This window comes from Penicillium hordei, assembly GCF_028827395.1.
Source record: "Penicillium hordei strain IBT 12815 chromosome Unknown utg000005l_segment0_segment0, whole genome shotgun sequence".
NCBI lineage: Eukaryota > Fungi > Ascomycota > Eurotiomycetes > Eurotiales > Aspergillaceae > Penicillium > Penicillium hordei.
Genome location: NW_026623146.1, coordinates 1342745 through 1354861, shown reverse-complemented (window position 1 = coordinate 1354861; position 12117 = coordinate 1342745). Strand labels below are relative to the sequence as shown.

General features: G+C 50.6%; 6 protein-coding genes across 6 annotated transcripts; 3 read left to right on the top strand and 3 right to left on the bottom strand.

Moving 5' to 3' along the window:
* Positions 1–386: 386 nt before the first annotated feature.
* On the bottom strand, positions 387–2994 carry N7537_009468 (putative AP-1 adaptor complex subunit beta; the record flags this gene model as incomplete). Its single annotated transcript, XM_056900522.1, has 7 exons — positions 387–816; positions 870–1231; positions 1286–1854; positions 1915–2552; positions 2615–2746; positions 2823–2843; positions 2918–2994. The coding sequence occupies 7 exons, from the start codon at positions 2992–2994 to the stop codon at positions 387–389; spliced, it is 2229 nt and encodes a 742-aa protein (XP_056749190.1).
* A 216-nt stretch (positions 2995–3210) lies between these two features.
* On the top strand, positions 3211–3672 carry N7537_009467 (DUF5310 domain-containing protein; the record flags this gene model as incomplete). The annotated part of the gene is made up of 3 exons (XM_056900521.1): positions 3211–3363; positions 3417–3494; positions 3547–3672. The coding sequence occupies 3 exons, from the start codon at positions 3211–3213 to the stop codon at positions 3631–3633; spliced, it is 318 nt and encodes a 105-aa protein (XP_056749189.1). The 3' UTR covers positions 3634–3672.
* Positions 3673–3778: 106 nt separating this feature from the next.
* On the bottom strand, positions 3779–5107 carry N7537_009466 (putative transcriptional regulator; the record flags this gene model as incomplete). The annotated part of the gene is made up of 2 exons (XM_056900520.1): positions 3779–4753; positions 4853–5107. The coding sequence occupies 2 exons, from the start codon at positions 5105–5107 to the stop codon at positions 3779–3781; spliced, it is 1230 nt and encodes a 409-aa protein (XP_056749188.1).
* Positions 5108–5598: 491 nt separating this feature from the next.
* On the top strand, positions 5599–6377 carry N7537_009465 (flavin-linked sulfhydryl oxidase; the record flags this gene model as incomplete). Its single annotated transcript, XM_056900519.1, has 2 exons — positions 5599–5765; positions 5855–6377. 2 exons carry the CDS (start codon positions 5599–5601, stop codon positions 6375–6377), a joined length of 690 nt encoding a protein of 229 aa, XP_056749187.1.
* A 403-nt stretch (positions 6378–6780) lies between these two features.
* On the bottom strand, positions 6781–10915 carry N7537_009464 (coatomer subunit alpha). Its single transcript, XM_056900518.1, has 6 exons — positions 10743–10915; positions 10610–10659; positions 10228–10547; positions 8272–10170; positions 7133–8220; positions 6781–7068 (listed from the first exon to the last, which is right to left on the bottom strand). Exons 1-6 carry the CDS (start codon positions 10770–10772, stop codon positions 6814–6816), a joined length of 3642 nt encoding a protein of 1213 aa, XP_056749186.1. The 5' UTR covers positions 10773–10915; the 3' UTR covers positions 6781–6813.
* Positions 10916–11417: 502 nt separating this feature from the next.
* N7537_009463 (uncharacterized protein) lies at positions 11418–12080 on the top strand (the record flags this gene model as incomplete). Its single annotated transcript, XM_056900517.1, has 1 exon — positions 11418–12080. The coding sequence occupies one exon, from the start codon at positions 11418–11420 to the stop codon at positions 12078–12080; it is 663 nt and encodes a 220-aa protein (XP_056749185.1).
* Positions 12081–12117: the final 37 nt, after the last annotated feature.

The window sequence follows — 12117 nt, the reverse complement described above, 5'->3', positions numbered from 1 at the left end:
TTTTTTCCTTCCTTTTTCTGTGGAGCCGTGGGATCGGCCGAGAAAAACCGGAAGTTTATTTGCATCGATATTTGAGCCTTTCAGCCTCGGGATCCCTACGACATAGGGCTAAGTGATAGGTATTACACTGCAAAGCTTGGCTGCAGAGCCAAGATATGTTTAATCTATGTTCAAATCATCACAATAAAAGAAATTGATATTCGAGGCAGAAATGTACAGGCCTTTTGAAGTCCGTTTAGGTAGGGATGCAAGAAACATTAAACAAGTAAAAGAAAACACCAATCTATCTCGTTCAGTTCAGATTCTCGCTTGCGAAAACACCTGGATATAACATCAGCCGGTAGGGTCGGCTAGACACACTTGGCTATACCATCAATGTGATTCCCCTAAAAGAGCGACAAGATGTCGTCGTTGGATTTCTTGGTCTGGGTATTTTGAGAAGGGCCCGCATTGCCGGAGAGATCAAGACCAGAGAATCCGTTCATGAGATCACCGCTGTTGGCACCGCTCGACGAGGGCTGGGCGGCACCGGAATCTCCGAACACGCCCAGGAGATCATCTAGGTTGTTGCTTGCTTGCGCTGTCGGGGCACCAGCTGCAGGGGATGCTACCCTTACGGGAGTGCCAGCCAGACCCTCCAGACCGGACATGCCACTGGAAGGCTCGGTTTGTGCGGAGGCAGGCGCACCACCGTCGAAATCAATGTCCAGCAGGTTCTCGACGTTGTTTTGCGCCTGCGCAGGGGCTGTGGTACCGCCAGCGGCAGCGGCAGCAGCCGCGGCCAATGGGTTCTCGCGCGCGTTCTGGATTTGTTCCCTGTGGAGTGATTAGCACCATGTTCAACGAACGAAGGAAATTAGAATACGTACTCGATAGCAGCGCGCATGACGGCGTCGGCGCCGAAGCGGCCGTGGCCAACAAACTGCTCGGGGGGCTTGTGATAGACGGAAGAGAGAGTAGACAGTTCGGAGAGGAGTTGGTCGAGGAGCGCCGGGGGCAATGAGTGGATGGTGGTGACGATAGGGGGCTTATCCGAGAGCACAATGTTCTTTGTCGCATTTGAATCGCTGGTGTTAGACAGAAGACGCCAGTAGATATATGCTCGGTCACGGACATCTGGGTTGTCGTTCTCAGATGTCGCAGCCTGGAGTACCCGCTGCACCAGGCCCTGTGCCTTCTCGGGCCGCTTGAGGAAGAGTTTGACCACAGAGGTGAGGATTTGCAATTGGGTCTAGAGATAGAGGTTAGTCAAGATTGTAGCGTATATCAGAAGGGAAGAACAAACCGAGGAGAATTCTTCGTTGAAGCCGTCCACAAAGCCACCCAAGATATCACCCGCGTTGCTAATCTTCTCGGCATACTCTCCAACAATCCAGATGAGTGCCGCTCTAGCATTGGGCTCATCCAACTCATCAATGCACTGGCATAGAGTCGGAATGATACCTTCGTAGCCAGGGTATTTCCGGAAGATGTCCTTGATGACAACGATCGCTTCCTGAACGACGTAGTTCACCTTGGTGTTGATGAGATCCAACAACGTGTTAACGCACCGCTCGCTGGCGCTCTCAATCTTGATGGCAACCTGGCCGATTGCCCGGACAGCTCGGCGGACAAAGTCCATGTCGACTTCGAGGGCATATTCCTTCAACTCAGCGAGGAGTTGGTCCACATTGCGGTCGTTCGCTATACGCACCATAATCTCAAGTTTCTGGAACTTGACATATTGTGGGTCATTGTATTTGCAGAAGAAAACACGGAGTTCTTTGTTGAGAATGTCAGGCTCCTTCTGCAGGATAAGATCGATATTTCTTAATGCAACATATTGCACTTCGGGGGCTGACGAAACCAATGTAACTATATAGAATTAGTAAAAAAAAAAAGCCGAAGTGCAATGATAGCAGCGAGGGAGCATACCCAATGGCGGAGCCATCTTCTTTAGGTAGTTCTTCGACAAGTCAGGGCTAACGTTCTTCATATGTAAGAACACAGCCTTGACTGCCGCAAGAACCACACCGGAATTAACGTGCTGAAACTGAGGAGCGACTCGTTCGCAAATGTGCTCCGACTCCTTCACGTCGGAGGTCTTATACTCGGCCAAAGTTGAAAGAATAGTGACGCGTCCCCATTCCGTGCACTCGTTCAAAGCCATCAGCATCTTCCGTAGAGTGTTACCATTAATCTGCAGAGCCTGTGTCTCGGGCGCCGTGTGATGAATCTCCTGAAGTGCGGTCACCGAATTGGCGACTACCATGGGGTTGGGGTCTCCAATCATCTCCTGGAGCGTCTCCAAGAATCCGTTCTCGATGGCCATTGCCGGGTTCAGATCGAAAAGCTTGGCCACACAGATAGCAGCTGTCTTGCGGACATACGGTGACTCGTCTCGGAGGGTCTTGCGCAGCGGTTCTTCCATGTAGTCCACCATCTTCTCCACCCGAATACAACCCATTGTTCGGATTGCCAGCGCACGAATCAGTGGGTTCGGATCTTCCGAGTCTTGTACGAACGTGTTCACGGCGAGAATACATAAATCAGGGTGCGATTTGGCGTAGTTCCTAAAAGTGAGAATCGACCGATTAGCACACGTAGCCACCTTCAGTTGTACTATGATACCCACATGAGATACAGGTAGACCAATTTCTTCTGCTCAAGATCCGCTGTAGCAATGTTCTTAAGAACATCTGGGAACAGGGCCGAGACATCTTTTCCTAAGGTCATGGCCATGATTGTCTTTTGAATGGATTCCTTCCTGTTACATTGTCAGCAACACCGTGTCTTCGCCATACACTACCAGGCCGGACTGAAGGCTTCACTGCTGCACATACCGTTCGTAGGCATACTGGGAACTGCAATAATAGTTAATATCATTCGTCATTCTCTATGGCAAGTTAACCAGCGCATGGTGGAGGGGGCCGCATACACAAGTCCAGCTCGCAATTCAAACGTCTCTCCTTTCCGAGGTACCGTAAAGGCGCCGCGGATCTTGTTCATCGCCATAGCGAGGATGTATAAGCTTCAGCAACGACTAGGTCGTGCCTCCGCCTAGAGATATCGGGGATGGGTGGGAATCGAGTAGCGTAGGGCGACTGCGGGGGATTGGGAGCTTCACGGTCGCGCGAGGTCGGGGAATGGAATGTGTCGAGATTGTTCGTCACTTTGTCAAACACAAAGAGATACGTGAACAATCCGGGGGTGGAGAGATTTCGAGGAAGAATGGGGGGAGAGAAGGAGAGAGGGTGTTTCGGACGATCAAAAGTTGTCCACAAATGGTGGCTTCTGGACTCTCCCGCTCTACGGTCATCAACTCTCTCTCTCTCTCTCATTTATTTTGTCCCTAATCCAGACCATCGCTGTCTTAATGGTATGGTTTATTCTATATCTGTCAAACTGCCAAACTGTCAAGACTAACACATCTGCAGGCTAACCTCCCTAACTTGCGTCGCCTCTTTGTCGAGGCTAGAACGGAAGCGGAGGAGAACGAGTACTCGCGAAAGGCCGTATGTCATTGGACCAACTTCGAGCCGATTTGATGATGCTAACAAAGTGCAGTTCTACAATCTCGTCCTCTTCATTTCTTCTGTTGCCATCTTCAGCTTGACTGCTCAGCGTATGAGTGGACCGAAAGCTGGGCGATGATGGAGACCCCTATATTGCTGTATATTTGGGGATATTATGAAGTATGAAGTATGAAATACAAAAGTGACATGAACGCATAATCCGATTTCCTGGCAGCCCAGCTGGTCCGGCGAACTCATTAATTACGAACCTGCACTATCCATCATCAGTCAGTCTCTTCGCCTTCACTCTCTAAGAACGCAAGTGACTGTCGCCCCCGAGACAACCTACGCCGAGGCTTCGCACCCTCATCATTCTCCTCATCACTCTTAGCACCCCATTGTTTTGCACCTTGCTGGATCTGCTCTAGATCCGCCTTCAGCTCTCGTTCTTCGCGGATCTGGTTCGCCTTCTCTTGAGATGGCCGGCCAGTCATTCCAGCATCCTCTAGCATCCCCTTGAGATGCTTGATTTTGGCTTTGGGGGTGTCATAAGGTGCCAGCTCTTTACCCCACAGCTTACGGATCCCGCATTTAATGAGCCATCCTTGCAGTCGTTTGATTTCAGCCTGGTCCGGGCTGGTATTCTCATCCTTGGCTTTGGGAACTTTCTTCGTCTTGGTCGCAGTTCCCGCGGCACTCTTCTGTCGCTTGCGTGGGGCCTTGGGCTGAGGCTCTTCGTCAAGCACCACCGACATCTCACTTTCGGAATCATCCTTGGTATCTCCGGTCTTTTTGGCGACATCTGAAGTGTCATCGGGAGCATCAGAAGCGTCTGACGCATCATTTGTGGGTTTTGATATGGAGTGTTTCTTCGCGGGAGACTTCTTCACTGGCGCTTTCGATCGTTTCTTGGGCTTTGGGACATCATCATTGTCGCTCTCATCACCGGTGAAATCAGAAGCATCTGATATATCTTTCTCGGGTTTCCTTGCGGAGACCTTCTTCACTGGTGACTTTTTTATTGGCGCTTTCGATCGACTCTTAGGCTTCGTGACCTCGGCACTCTCTTCAGATGACAGGACTGATAGCTCCTCCTCATCGGACACCGGCGTCCTAGTCTTCTGGCGCTTCCTAGGCTTTGGCGCGGTCTCTGGTTTTGCTCGCTTCGCAAGGGCAGTGGGCTTTGGCTTTGGGGGAGGAGAGGGGGACTTTCTAGTGGCTTGGGATTGTGGATTTTGTATCGCCTGATCTTGTGTTTCCTGTAAAAGCATTGCGTTCAGTGTATGTTTCTCTTGAAGTTGCCCCGATGCTACTATCAAGCTGATGAAGGGGCACTGTAAATGCGAACAAAGACTCACCACCTCGTCCTTGATTATATTCTCACTCCGCGCTTTCCAGTCACCTGTAGACTTAAAGTACCCCGCTGTGAGACCTAGTGTATGTTCTGTGGCAGATCGCACGCGCTTGACAGTCAATTCCTCCATATTGCCCGACTTGAAGATTGCAGCCACTTGGTCGCGAAGGCCTTTCTCAAGAGCCTGGTCAGAGGGAACGCTGAGCACCTCACCCTCAGCTTCAGACTCAGAGTCGGACATTGTATACTTCGGCGGCATGTTTATGTCGCGCTGTTCCGATTGGAAAGAAGTTAAGAGGTGTAGGAGTGAGTTTCAATGAAGTGTCCGGCTGCTCGGATTATACGTGAATAAATAAGGATGAAAGACTAAAGTAATGGAAGAAAGAGGTTTAGGTATTTCAATCAAACCGCGAACCTGACTGAGCGCGTCTGCGTTGAAGCGCGGCGGGAATGGCTGACAAAGCGGGATCGAGATTGATCTGCATTTCACTTGTATGTCATTTGCGACTCTTGGTCTGAAAGCTCAGCTTTTGGATTCTATACTTATTCCGAGCTCATTGATCCTAAGGGTCTTCGTCGCTTCCTTTTTTGAGTATCTACTTTACTGACTATTGCGCCAAATATCCGTCACTATTCCCTCGCTCTCGACTCCGCTGTTTCTCCGCAATCTATTAGAAATCAACTCCGAATCACTTTCACAACTCCAAATCACCAATTTCTCCAGGGAATCAAGCCTTAATAGTTGAGAATATGTCCTCGGCTCCACCGGAACAAGTCAATAGCCAATATAAAGGCACGGCGTCTATGTTCAGCCACCAAAACCCGGCGACTTCCGCAAGCTCATCCAAGCCCGCCGGAGACGATGACTCGAAAGCCCCATTGCCCAAGGGCGTAGTCTTGGACAAAGACGGAAAGCCGTAAGTATTTAAGGAGTCCACCTACCTAGCTCACCCGGTCTACTCCGCGAGCTTAATATACAGATCAAGCTAACGTACAGACCTCACAGCTGCCGCACCTGCACCTCCGTCGCCTCATGGCGAGCATTGACCAAGCAAGCTGACCACAAAAGCACAAACTCGAGCTCTGCCTCAACCCCCACATCAAGCACAAGCAAAATGACAACCTCAACCCCCGCCCTCGCCGCTGCTGCAACCCCCTCCCCCAGCGAAACTCCCTCAGATTGCCCGCCAGACGTCGAAGAGCTAGGCCGCTCAACATGGACACTACTGCACTCAATGGCAGCCACATACCCCGAAAAAGCAAACATGGAGCACCAGGCTAATATGAGCGGGTTCTTGAAGTTCTTCGCGAAGCTGTACCCATGCTGGGTGTGTGCTGATGATTTCCAGACATGGATGGCGCATCCGAGTGGACGGAATCAGCCGAAACTGGAGAGTCGGAAGGAGTTTGGGTGGTGGATGTGCGAAGCGCATAATGAGGTTAATCGGAAGCTTGGGAAGAAAGAATTTGATTGTCGGCTTTGGGAGGAAAGATGGCGCACTGGGTGGAAGGATGGTCGGTGTGATTGAGTGATATGTTTATGGTGGTTTTGTTGGAGTGGTCTTCTCTCTACTCTTCGCTTTGAACATCTATCTCCCTTGTACATTAGATTATATATGCATATTTTCGCGAATCAATATAGATTGTACTTTTATCACTATTGGCTGGGTAATAGAGACCGAGGAACTAGAGACATGGTCTTCGGGTTATCCCTAGAATATAGAACTTTGGACAAAACATGTTCGCATACAAACTAGATCGCTAAGCAATTATAATCTTGGATACAAAAAGACATCTAGACAAGGGGACTGTGTGCAGGAAGTTTTGTTTCTCCCAGCCGAAAAAAAAAATGAAAAGCGCCGCCAAACACAACTTCTCCTCGTGCAGATGAAAATGTACCCATTTGTAACTTCGTTTCAAGAAGAGGAAAAAGGCAGAAAACCGTTATGTTTCGTCATGCAGCAATTAAAATTGGCTGGGGACGAACAGCCGCAGGCCGCTGGCCGGGGCACCAATCTCCGTAACATCCGATATCCGGTCGACACTTCCCTTGTACTGGGGGTGGTATTTGGCACCAGTGAAGGGGTCTGAAACACTGGGAGAGCCGCTGTAGATAGGAGTGTAGGAGGCAGCGCAGATGTCGAATTCGGCGAAGGGGTCGAAGTCAATATCGATCTGATCTTGAGGGTTGCGTTCGCATTGAGCTTTGATCTTCTTGGCCTGTTTCTCGTTGTTAGAAATGGTATATCACAAGTTGAAGGCTCAATTTTAAGAAAAGTCTTACCTGTTCCAAAAGCTTAGCGGAGCCTCCATTAGCCAGCATGCGGTTAGCAAAGCTCAAGGCTGAGCCGTAGTTCTTGTTGGCAAAGGCCAACTTCATGGCAGCCATCAACGCTAGTTGTCGGTGAGCGACCTCGAGCTTGGGGATTGTGAAGTAGGCGGACAGCTCAAGGCTGCGCTTGAGACTCTCAGGGGAGTCGGTGGAGAGAGTACGGCGCTCGAGCTCGATCGACATGGCGAGAATGTATTCCCGAGCAGTGGCAATGATCTTCTTTGCCTCCTCCACGTCGGCTTCGGATGAGACGGTGTTAACGAGAACAGTGTGAAGAATACGCTTGAAGGTTGCTACACCGTCCTCCAATTTGTTGGACCGCATAGCGGCATAACCCTCTTGCAGGTCAAGGCTAGCAACTGTCTCTAGGTCCCGGGGAATGATGGGAAGCATCTTCCGGGAGTCAGTTTCGTCGACAGTCCGGCGCACATAGTTGACTAAAGGCGGCAGACCAGCAGTAGCCGGGAGATAGGTCTTAGTCGCCTTGTAAACTTCGAGGAAGCGAGGCTTGAGAGGAGCGAACTGTACGGCACCAACTTGACGGTTCAAGAGCTGCATCGCAGTGTCGAAAGAGCCAGCGGCGACATGGTCGGCAGCCAGCGGGGAGTTACGAGCCCACAAATCAGCCTCAGAACTGCCCGCGCCAGCTTCGGCGCTTTCCACATTGACGAAGTCGACATCTTCCTCCACGTTGACATCATCACCCATATCCCATCCTGAAACTTCCTCTTCGTCGTCCTCAAGGGTTTCCCGGGCGACAGCAGCTTCTTGCTCCTCTTCCTCAATCTCGAATCCTTCGGCACCAGTCTCTTCGTCGCCAGCACCAACCTCTCCAAGAAGGGCCTTCTCAAAGGAGGAGTGACCGGCAGCCTTAACAGGCCAGTTGGACTTGAAAGTGGGCACAATAGGTTGGGGAACCTTCAGAGGTTGCCCGACTGTGGGTAGGAGGATCTGATCTTCGGTGAGGCCAACAGCCTCCAAAATGGACTCGGCCTCTTCAATCAGACCATGTGACTTGGCAGTAAGATAAGCAAGAGGGTCTGGCGGGAATTAGCATGAATGAAACAATTGCCATAAGGGTTAATACATACACAAGTCCACTTCCTTGAACATCTGGATTCGGTCCTCAACGTCCCCACGGTAGATAGCGTTTTGGAAACGAGAGGTGAAGTCACCACGGTGTTCGGCAATCTTAGCCATGCGAGAAAGCTTCTCCTGGTCGCCGGTAGAGAGGTAGAGGAAAGAGAGCTTGTCGAAGTTACGCTGCTTTTGGTAAGTCATTTCGACGATCTGGTGGTTACCATGAGCCAATGCCTCAGCGCCAAGTCTACTCCAGACGTTGGGGCGATCAAGCTCCCGTGCCATTTCATTGGCAACCTCGAGGTTACCACATTCTAGGGCAAGGTCAAAGCGGGTCTGGGGATCTTGCACGAATTGCAGAGCAATCTCCGGGTAACCCTTTTTCTGCAGATAGGAAATGATGCTCTGGCCAACCAAACTCGAGGTCTTGATAATCTGAAGCATTTCATCGTAATTCCGCTTCACGAGGGCGAGCTTGAAACGGTATTCTGTCGGGTCAATCTCCAAGACGCGTGGCTGGGCATTGCGGTCAAGAGCATAGACGCTGCGTCCCTTGACACGAACAAGGTATACGGTCTGGTCAAGGGTGCGGATAATACCATTGTCGCCGTTGAGAAGGGAGTACTTCACATGGTTAAGGGTGGAGTAGAGCAGGACACCGGCGTCATCCCAGGTAGCACTCTTGATGCGAATAGTCTCGTGCAAGGTGCTGACCTGCTCGAGGGTCTTGGTCACAATCGTGACATTGTGTTTGCTGAGCAAAGCGCAATACAACCCATCGTTAGACCACACCACATACTTCACTCCGCTGACAGCAAGCTCTGCAAGCTGCTTCTTTTGTTGAATGTCGAATAGAGCAACATGTGTAGGGGTGATGAAGAGCAGACATCCGGTACCACCAAAGTAGATATCGGTCGTGCCCGCCGGGGGCTTGATTGTCTTCGTTGTGGAGTTGCTGAGATCCTTGATATCGACCTGCTGGCTCGAGGGGTTGAAGACAGCGAAGCGGTTGCGGGCGACGAAAACTGCCGAAGTGGCCTGTCCACGCTTGACGTCTGTAGGCTCAACAGCTCCAGTAGCATCTCTGGGGAGATGAATCAGTTCATAAGTTCCATTATCGGCGGGCGTGGTAACGAGAATAGCACGCTCGGCGGGGTTGTAAGAGAGGGTACGCGGAGGGACCCATGGAGAACCCAGCTTTCGCAGCGAGAGCATCGGCGGCGACTCAACGTTCTTGCCGAAGTCATATGACTTGACGTGCTTATCCTTTGTTATGTAAAACAGCTGGTTCTGGTAGATAGCAGACGCAGGGCGCTCTCGCTCGAGCTTGAAGACCATTACACCGGTGTCATGGCCCGCGGCAAACAGGTTCATCTCGGGGTGGGCAGCGATAACCCAGAATCGATCAAGGTCGCGCTTAAAGGACTGAACGGATGTACGCTTGTTAAGATCCCATGCGCGAATCGTCTTATCTTCGCCAACGGAAAGGATGAGGTCCTGGTGTGGGTGGAACAAAGCGGCGGAGGAATTTTGGAAATGGCCGCGGCAAGTATCGACTTCCCATGCCTTGGTATCACTCATTCGCCAGAGCTTAACCAACCGGTCGTCACCGGCGGACACGAGCAAGGGCAGTGTCGGGTGGAACGACACCCAGTTAACTCCGCGGTCATGACCTTCCAGCACAAACTTAACGACTGCATCGGTGTTTCCAAACATATCAGCTTGGTTTGGGTTGGCTCTTGCCATTTGATCTTCGAAGGAAATCGAGGTAGGGGCCGAGTGCTTCTTCCGCAGGCCGGAAATGTCCCAAATGCGAACCGACTGATCCAACGAGGCCGAGGCAATAAGATCCTCGGTGGGGTGGAACTGAGCGCACATAACATAATGGTTGTGACCGGTCATCGTACAGACTAAAAAAAGGTAAAGGGTTAGTTGATGTTAATACAGGTAGCTCCAATGCATCTTACTGAGTGACCGGTTTTGCCAGTTCCAGATTCTGATGGTCTGGTCATCGGACGCAGACAGAATCCAAGGCAGCTCAGGGTGGAAGAAAACTGTTCGCACATAATCCAGGTGGCCATTCAATGTGAACAGACACCTCCGGGTCTGGTAGTTCCAAACTTTGATCTTGTAGTCGTCACCTCCCGACACAAACAGGGGCTGGGTTGGGTGGAAGTCAACGCCGCGAACGGGGCCATCATGTTCTTCGAATCGGTCGATAAGAGTTCCCATGCGGTAGTCCCACAGTTGGATGGTAGAGGAGTGAAGAGAGACAAGAATCCATGGCCTGTTTTGAGGTCAGGGTGGGTGCTTTGAGGTGTTAGGTGTCCCTCCGCGGGATTGACTGACCGTTTTGGGTGGAATGCGATTCCTTTGGCTCTGGAGGATTTAGACTCAAACTGCACAAGAGAGATAATCATTAGCATCTTCAATTGAGTCCCATTGTTTGATGGCGCATTAGGATGCCCGAGGGGGGGCGTACCTTGGTGAGCATGTTTGGGGAGGACTGCATCTTGAAGATTTGGCCGGAGCCGCACTGTAAAGTAGCAAGCTCCGCACACTAGAGAGCAATAGAAGGCAGAGGCGACCACCGCATCCACCTGAAATAAAGAAAAGAGCGAAAGGTAAACACTTGGTGCTGGTGTTTGGTGTAGCAGTAAACTAAACGTGGACTCTATTGTGGAAGCGAATGACATCGGCCAATCATGCTGCCGGGCGGTGAGCGGTCAGGGGGAGCTGGTCTCGATCTTTACTTTGCACCACTAGTTATTATAGATTTGTTTTTAGATCAAGATCGAGGAAATGTTCGATATACTCTCATTCTATGGATTGAAGTTAACCATGGTTTCTCTTTTCTGACTATACACAACTTCAACTTCGACGAGTGGAGATATATTCTGTTCCCCATCTTCCACCCCCACGTTAGAAACATCTGGAAGGCCATGATGTTATGACGACCATGACTTTCTTGCGCGTTCCTTTCTCCTACGCCTTTACTAGTCTCATTTTGTACTTGATCTTTTAATAGTACACATTTCTTTCCCTATATACTGCTTCTTTCCTTAGAAGCCCGATCATGGATTATGCGACTTGACCGTCTACCTTGAATTGGAACGGAATATCAACATCGCTCGGGTTCAAGGCTTGATATAAAATAATGGAGGACCTCCCAATGGATGATAGAACGAGTCCTGCCAATCAAAACCGACCCTTTAAATACTTCGCCGAGTTTCCTTCTGCTACAGCAGACCAACAGCCGGAGGAAAGTGAGCAGAGCATGAACGGCTCAGGACCCTCAACGCCTACTCACAACATGAATACGTTCGAGGACAGTGATGATATTCGAGTCATCAAGCCCTACGATATTGAAGAACCCGACGATGAACTAGAAACTAGCTTACCAAGGGTAGATCTACTATGTCTCCCAGATCCGCTCGAGCAATGGCAGCGCGACTTGACAGACTACCTGAACGATCTAGACTCTCAGCCCGGTGAATTTAATAGCAATACAATTCCATTGGTGCGAAAGAGAGGGCAGAAGAGAAAGCCAGCCCGCAACACTCTCGCTACACAGCACGGGGATCCGAGCTTCGCACCAAGACATACATCACCCGAGACCCAGCCTGACGTGCATAACCATCGCCCCAAAAGACGAAGGTTTAGCGAACTTCCAAAGTGGGACTCACAAGACATAGACTCATTCGGCGATTTCCGGGAAAGCAACGCAAATGAAAGCTCGGGTTCCGAGACAGCATCGATCGACCTAGGCAACGACACCATGGACGACTCGCCTATGGCCGATGAGATGGATATCGATTGAATTGTCAATTATAATGACATTCTCATCGGTCATTCTC